This window comes from Callionymus lyra, chromosome 5 (genome assembly GCF_982586985.1).
Source record: "Callionymus lyra chromosome 5, fCalLyr1.hap1.1, whole genome shotgun sequence".
In the NCBI taxonomy this organism is placed as follows: domain Eukaryota; kingdom Metazoa; phylum Chordata; class Actinopteri; order Syngnathiformes; family Callionymidae; genus Callionymus; species Callionymus lyra.
In genome coordinates, this window is record NC_141822.1 from 16,535,352 (window position 1) to 16,543,764 (window position 8,413).

Here is an 8,413-nt window from a genome sequence, read left to right on the forward strand (position 1 = left end):
CACAGACAGAGACAACCATAATGTTTGACTGAAACCTTGTCTGTGGTTATTTTTGAATGTCGCGATAATGTCACCGAGTTTACGATCATAAATGAAGAAAGATTATAAAAAACACACAGAGTTAAAGTCACATTTTAATGGTAAGTTCCTCTATATTATCTGTCTCTCTGTGATTCGAGTAAATGTTACAAACGAGTTAGCCTTTAAGCTAAAGTAGCTTCCTGATAAAAACTACTGTTTGTGCCCGTTTAACAAACTACCTTCAACCTCTTATCAAGTTGTAATATTTGTACCTGCAGTTGTTTTTTAAACAAATTTTTGTGTGTGGTTTGGCTAAAAATATTGATAATTACATATGATTTTTTTCAACTCGCTTTCTCCGTTTACCTTGTTGACATATTATTCATTTTTAAATCATTGTAGTTGAGAATTTAATGTTCTCTGGCTATCTATTATTATTATTGAGGATATTTTTATTAATTGAACAAAAACAGAGAATCAAGCATATTCCCAAACTCTGAAGCATTATCTGCTCAATGTAATAACTATGTAACAGCAATATTACTATATATACCAGTGAAAGGCATCTACTGTCCCATGACTTTGTTTTCCAGTTAAATAAGAAACAAAACAACTTCAAAATGTTGATAATAACGAAGTAGATTCTAATTATTATATTGAAAATGGACTGTGAACCATATGCAGATGACAAAATGTGTTTAAATTGGTTTCAGATTGAAAAGCAGTTGTTCAACCATTTAATAAAATAATAAGGTTTTACCGAAATGTGTGGCTGTAGTTTTTTAAACTATTCATGAGTTGATAACAAATGTGTTAATTGAATCATTTTCACATGTTTTCTTTTTCAATTCTATTAGAGGAAATCAATGAAAAACACATTGATTTCGCCTCCAATTCACGTGCATGTCAGTGATGCGACACCTGTTCACGTGCATGTAAGAAAACAAAGGGCAAGTACACCCATTACACCCCAGGTACGTAGTTTACTTTTGTCATTTTTTTTCTGCCAAAAAAGTGTTTTTTTTTAAGCACCATTATGTTGTCGAACCAAATTGAAAAGATTCATGATCCATATTCTGTTTCCAGGTCAAAGAGAATGGACAGAGCCAATGCCCCTCTGCCAAGGATAAAACCCATTTACCCTGGAGACCTTCGGGCAAGACCACCTTAGTTAATGGCTCATACAAGTGGGAGGTAACGTCCACGTTAGCTCTGACGCACTTGGTGGTGCATCTCGTCAGACGTCTATGTGTTTGTTTCAAGGGTCCAAGGCACCAGCTGGAAATTCTTCCTCCGACACATGAACACTCCCAAGGTGCACTGCTGTTGGCCGACCTTACAGAACAGGATGAGGGGCTTAATAGTCGAATCACAGATTATGAGAAGAAGATTGACAACTTGATGACTGGGGTCAGCTCTCTGAAAAATGAGGTCTGTGAGACTATAGTATGGTAAACCTAATGTCAAAAAAAGATTGCTTTTGGTTCAAATTGTAATCTAGTTGTATTGTTTAAGTGACAAAAAACATCTTGTTGTTTCCAGGTCGAGCTGCAAAAGAAAGTCAAATTACTGGAGCGCCAGTCGGAGAAGCTTAATGCTTCCCAGCGTGTGATTTTCGAGAAGGAGGAAGAGCTGAGGGAGACGGAGGAGGAAAATGTACGACTTCGCCAGACCGTGGAGAAGATGCTGCAGGAATCTGATCACAGCAGGCAAATATCAGTCCAAACAAAACTGTACTCACTCGTTAAGTTTGAAACTACACCTTAACATGCTTTTCTGTTGGAGCGTTGTTATTATAAATTGATGATCATTCATGAGCTATTTTAACGTCGTGTTTTCTGGAATTGTATTGTCTTGAAGCTCAATTTAAATTTTAAAAACTTACATATTCACTTGTAGGACACAAGGGGACACGCGTCCAAAGACTGATGCTCTGCTCAGAAAGTTGATGGAAGCAGAAGAGCACGGAGCAGCTGCTGTTCATGAAGTTAAGGCCCTCAGAGAGTCCATTTCTAAGAAGCCTGGTAGTCCTGGAAGTGTGAGTGACACAGTCGTTCATTTTCTTTTACAAAAATCCTCCTTCAGAAAAAGAAATCACAGAATAATATTTTTCTCTTTATAGCTAAAGAAGGTTTTAGGCTCCGAGTCGTTACTTCTGGAGCATCATCATGATCTTTTGTTGCAAAAGCTTGAGACGTTCGAGTCGACAAACAAGAGTTTGAGGAATCTTCTTCGGGACCACGAAGGATCTCAGGTGTGATGTGTTATTATTTCTTTGTATCTCTTGAAAAACGAATCATATCAGTTAAATTCCACTGCGAGTACACGAAAAGCATTTTTTTTAAATGTTTTTTCCTTTTATTTATGCTATTCATGAATTAATAAGTCAGCTGACCCACATGGAAACTAGTGCATTTTAATGGCTTGCACTGATATGTGTTCAAAACAGATGGATTTGAAGCACCTGTCGGAGCAGAAGGACTCGTTACTGAAGAGACTCTCAGAAACGGAGGTGGAGAACGCAGTGAGTGTAGCAGTACTATCTGAAGTTTTTCAAGTAGATGACCGTTCTGTATCAGTTTATTTTTTATTTTTCTGGTGCTCTAAATGCCACAACAAATGTAAAACTCAATGTCCAACATAGTCTTTCATTGGGACAAAGAATGGATGATTGTATGTTGGTGATGTTTTGAAGTTTCATATTAAATAAAGAATGTTTAAATTAATCATCATCCACTTGTTTGGCTTCTAGCAGCAGGTGCTGCACACACGCCTATACAGAAAACATAAAAATGTCCCAGCATGCAATCGAATCAATGATAGGACCTTCCACTTGATGACGGTGATGAAATATGTCGTAAATTCCTGTTAAGTCTTATTGTTGGGAAACATCAGCTCAGAAGAAACATAATCGTTCTTAATTTGTGGTTGATGTTTGTTGACACACATCCTCTGTCTTTAGCATCTTGTGGTGAAACTTCAGGAGAAAGAACTCGAGATGAGCCGTCTTTCCAAACGTTTAGAGAATGAGAAGGTAAAAGTTCTGGGAAAATTGTTCCTTTTTTTCTTAACTACCATTGTAATAATGATATCAATTGAAATGTAGGAAAACGCCAGGAGTACAGCTCATATGTCCAAGAATCTGGAGCAAACCAGAGCCCATCTGCAAGGACAGCTACGCAGCAAAGAGTCGGAAAACAACCGACTGACAGTCCAGATAAAGGTGAGTCTTTTATTCAAAGGCACCTACCTGGACACGAACAAGCACATTTTAAAATGGTATACACATTAAAAATAATTAGAGATTTAAAGAGATTTTTTTTAAAAAATGGCAGCAATAGAAATGGGATGAAACAGCAGAAAAGGTTTATTTGTTTGCATCTTCTTCACAACCCTCCTCAGAACCTGGAGCGAGCAGCAAATCGACAAAAGGCAGAGATGGATCGTCTGCAGCAGCAGCAGACTAGGCTGAAGCTGAAGGTCGATGCAGACAAAAACGCCCAAAAGCAGGCGACAAGGCTCCAAAAAAAGCGAGCGGAGTGCAACAAGGACGCGTCAGGACAGTTGAGTGCTCAGCTGCTAGACCTGGTGAGTTGACAAAAATGTTCTTTGTCACTTCAACTTTAGTTAAATGTGTGTATATACTGTTTATATTTACAGGAGAAGCGGGTGGAGGAAGCGTTCTGTGCAGCTGAGATGTGGCAGAGCCGTCATGCTGAAGAAATTAAGGAGAAGGAGAAACTGGAGACGGAGCTTTCCGTGTTGAACAGGTAACTGAAGATGGGAAAGACACTTTGAAATTTGAGCAGTTCCCATGAACTTCTTGTTTTTTACATTTTGTCACTTGTCTTTTTTAGAGGTATGTATTTGCAAGAATTTGGCAATATATATGAATATATATCATGATGCAGGGGCAACATTATGATATATTGGAAAAAGTAAAGTAGAAATAAGGCTGTATTTATAGAACTGTATTCTGGTTTTGCAGACCACATGGCTCTTGATGAAGTTGTTACTGCTGTCATTTTGTTTTGAAACCAAAATATCCAAACATCAGCTTTAAAAGCTGCTGGAGTCGACTGTATCCTCTCATCCCTAGTTATCTCTGGGATCTCAGGGGATTTCATTGTTACTCTAGCTGTGGGGTGACTTCCACCTTGTGGCTAGACGTTAAATTACAACACAGACATAAACAAATGCTGTGCATATTTACTTTTTAAAATGTATGTACATTTAAAAAATCATCTGTATTTAATCCACTTGTCATTAAATACAAAAAGAACCATGACAAAAAAATCCTATTCTAAATAAATATATATGTTTTACTTGACACAGTACTGATAAATATTCATAGGGTCTTAAAGGTTTTAAAAAAAAAAAAAAGATTAAAGTGTATTGATATTTAATTCAAATGTCTCACAGTTGTAGCAGCTCATGTCTATGTTGTTGGCAACTTTGTCTTTTGTATTTATTGTGTTTGTGTATTTATTTGATTGTATTTATGTATGTATAAATGGTATTTTTAAGGATGGATGTGTTATTGCTGCTGGACAAAATAATTTCTCCTCCGGGGATTAATAAAGTATCTATCTATCAATCTATCTATCTATGCGTTAACAGATAAGTGATGACTGTCGTCTCTTGCAGGAGAGTCAAGGAGCTGAACGAGCAGATGCTGAGCAGGGGGGATGGAGGAAGAGGAGATTTGATGGACCAGCTGCAGAAGCTAACCTCCCAGAGTGCTGCAGCCAAACTAGAGAACCAGTCACTGAAGGTCAATCATCAGAAGTTCTTCTTGTTCCTCTTGTCACTGCTTTAGATCACATTAGTCTCAGGAAGCCCCTGGTTTTATTCACTTAACTTAATGAATGTCTCAGGCCGAAGCCTTCGCCGCCGAGAAGAAGCTGGTCCAGTCACAGTCGGAGCTCCGGCAGGTCAAAGTTTCTATCAAGCAATATGAAGATCTGCTGGAAAGTTATAAAATCCAGGTGAGGAACACTGACTGAGGAGTTTGTCATGAGATGCTCTGAGAGCTTTTTTTATCGGTCATGATCAGGTGGAAAATACCAGAGCAGAGGCGGATGAATACCGGTCCAAACTGGCTCGGGCAGAGATGGATGCCCAGGCGGTGCGCAGGGAGGTGGAGCAGGAAGTGGAGCAAGTGCGCAGGGAGCTGCTGACCAGAGTGACGGAGCTGGAATCTCTGCCCGACAATCTGCGATGCTCCGAGCAGCGGCTGCAGGAGGCTCAGGACAAGATGCTCCATCAGGAGAGACGCAGTCTGGAGCTGAGCAGCACCATGACGGAGCTGAGGCTGAAGGTGACTCCTGCTCGAAAACATGTCAATCAAAAAAAGGCCAAGTTATTTCATGTGATGGTTGAAAATATATTAATAAAATCCAAGCAGATGTATTAAGTTGTCGGTTTAAAGATGAAACTATGGCACTGATGTGATTCATATCAACAATTATGACGAATACCTAACAAAAATGTTTTAGATTTTTTTAAGGATGCGTGGTTAGATAAATATTGTTTGTTGATATTGTGACCTATTGATATGCTAGTGTTTAAGATAAATTACACATGGATGTCAACTTTGGTGAAAAAGATCAAACAGATAATTGTGATGTTTTCAAGAGTGAAAGGATATCAGGCTTCTACTTCCTCACAGCTTAGTAAATATACATTTTGTTCAGACTTTTAGCGATTTGAATGTTAAACTCCTGCATTAGGGATCATCTAAAGAATCTTTTAAAGTAGCAAAACATTACAAGATGAGATTGCAATACATGTTTTGTATTTTATAGAGGAATTCTTCAAATGTGAATTTAATCTTAAGGATATCTTCCAAATTGTTTTATATATATATATACATAATAACAAGCCTGCAAAGATTTGCATTCCTTCAACAAAACTGACAATTTGGATTCAAAACATGTCTTTTAATTATTTTGTGTGTCCTCCTGTGTGAAGGTGGAGTCTCAGGGCAGCCTAATGGAGCTTCTCAAACAGAAAAACAAGGTCCTTTTGACTGATAACAAAGACCTTCAGCAGAAAGCAGAGAGTCTGGAGAGGTTAGTCACTTCAGATAGTCTACTGTTCAACAACAGTAATGAACTTGGCGTACTGTGTTTAAACCGTTTCAGGAAACTTGATGAGATGGTTACTCTGAACGGCGATCTCACGTCTGTCATCTCTAAACGTGACGAGATCATCCAGAACAATCAGTTCCAGATTCAAGACAAAAGACGAGAATGTTCGCTATTGAGCAAACGGCTGGAAGAGGCTCTGGAAGAAGCTCAACAGCAGGTTTCCACTGACATTCTTCTTCTTTTATTCATTTGTTGAACATGTTTTTATTGGTTGCCAAAATTTAGAAAAACACTAGAGAAATAGAAGTCCAGCTTGTTCTTTGTGAAATAATTTAGTCTTACAAGAGCCTTATAAAAAGTCACTTCATGTACGTTTGGATTCTTCCAGGACTGGGCTGTGAACCTCTTGGCAAATATTGAACAATGATTTCTCCTTTATTGACAAAAACAAGTGTAGCAGGATGCATAATTAAAACTAGGAATTTAGTGGTACATGTTTTCGAATTATCTGTTTTAAAACCCGGGACCATTTTCCAAAATACAATCTAAACTGATTTGATGTTTATTTTCTGAGTGCAGATTTACTGGTGTTGGTTAAAACTATAACTTCATGGCTGTCATGGTTAAAGATTTAATGTATGCTGAGTCATTGCTGACGTCATAATCCTGTAATTCTCCTCCAGATGTCTCAAACCAGGGAGCGTGCTGCCATCAAAGAACGTACCACACAAGCTAAGATTCTAGACTTAGAAACACAGCTCAGCAGAACCACAACAGAGATCAACCAGATGCAACGCTGCAAGGACGAGGTGAGGCTCTCGGCCCTCCACTCGGAATCTGTTGATCGATGTCTGTTCTGATCTTCAGGTGGAGAGGCGGTACAAAAACAGACTTGAGGACCTGAAGGACCGCTTGCTGCAGTCGGACAGAACCAACAAAAGCCTGCAGAATTACGTCCAGTTTCTTAAGTCGTCGTACAGCGTGATAGGAGACACTTCTCTAAGTACTTTGAGAGACCAGTCGCCTGTTTAAGTGCCTCCACATCAGACCTCAAGATCACTATTTCATTCCACTTGCCGTGAAAATCAACTCAGGATCCAGTCGGATGTCTCGGAAGAACTTTTTTGTCTAAAAAAAAATGGTTTGAAATCAATACTGAAATTGTTTTGACTTGAACGTTCACTTGAACATATATCTGGTGCTACAGTAGATGTTCTTTGTTATATGGTTGTATTTTGTGTCCAAAGTTGTAAGTTTTCCAGAGTTATAGTTTTTAAACAAATGCTTTATGAGTTAGTTTTTAAATATCAACTTTTTTTTTTACCTAGCTGACAGTAAATGGGTTTGGTAGGAGGATGTTTACAAGCAAAGTCATCTTCTCATCTACACAAAATGGTTTCAATTTTTATTCCTTGGCTGGTACAAGGCAGCATCACATACTGTAACATTTGAAGTATATTGTTATGATGTTTACCTCAATATTCTGCATATTTTCTCATCCTCAATAAATTCAACCCACACTTTTAATTTACAATGATTTATTTTGTTAAACTCTTTGAGCATTTTGTTATGTTTTAAGAACATTATTTTCAAATAATGCAGTCCCAAAGTTCTTAACTTGTGCTTTCGGTTTAGAGCAAATCTAATGATTTAACTTTGCTTCATATGATTCGTCCAAAAAGTGTCACACAAGGAACACCGCCAGTGGGCTTTAGGATGAAGAGTCTGTTGTATTTGAACTCCTTAAATAGATGAGTTGTTGTACAACATTCCTCGAGATAGTCAGCTGATAAAACGGCTGAGGAAGTCCTTCCTGGAGACAAACGGATATTGATATCAGTGTTAGACTTCCAGTGTCTTCATATGAAAGTCTTACATATAGACACAATCACTTGGAAAAGAAAATTCAGTTTATTTTTTAATATGCAGATGCCTTTCCCATAGATTGTGTAAATACATATATTTAAAAAAAAAAAAAAAATTTGGTACGCCATCATATACAAGGTAAAATGGATAATTATCTTAAATTGAAAATAAAAAGAAAGACTTGATTTCTTCTGCTTAAATGTTCCAGTAAAAACAAGAAACGTCTGTCGTAATAAATATTTACTGTCCGTATTTTTATTTAAAATATATATATATTTAAGTTAAAGGAATATTGGACATTTTACCACAAAAGGGCAAATACTTCTTGATAAAATAAAATGTTCTGCGTTTGGCCTACCGAGCGTTCCGATTTCTATTTCGACATTTTCCGTCTTTTTCCGGCAGCCTGCAGAAAATGACGTCACGTGCCTGAA

General features: G+C 37.7%; 1 protein-coding gene across 1 annotated transcript; it reads left to right on the forward strand.

The window, feature by feature from the left end:
* Positions 1-28: 28 nt before the first annotated feature.
* odf2a (outer dense fiber of sperm tails 2a) lies at positions 29-7,640 on the forward strand. Its single transcript, XM_087792492.1, has 19 exons — positions 29-140; positions 879-995; positions 1,108-1,215; positions 1,285-1,452; positions 1,564-1,730; positions 1,921-2,059; positions 2,144-2,275; positions 2,471-2,545; positions 2,984-3,055; positions 3,128-3,244; positions 3,424-3,609; positions 3,682-3,791; positions 4,669-4,795; positions 4,899-5,009; positions 5,078-5,341; positions 5,995-6,095; positions 6,168-6,330; positions 6,797-6,922; positions 6,981-7,640. The coding sequence occupies exons 1-19, from the start codon at positions 138-140 to the stop codon at positions 7,143-7,145; spliced, it is 2,451 nt and encodes an 816-aa protein (XP_087648618.1). The 5' UTR covers positions 29-137; the 3' UTR covers positions 7,146-7,640.
* The last annotated feature ends 773 nt before the right edge of the window (positions 7,641-8,413 follow it).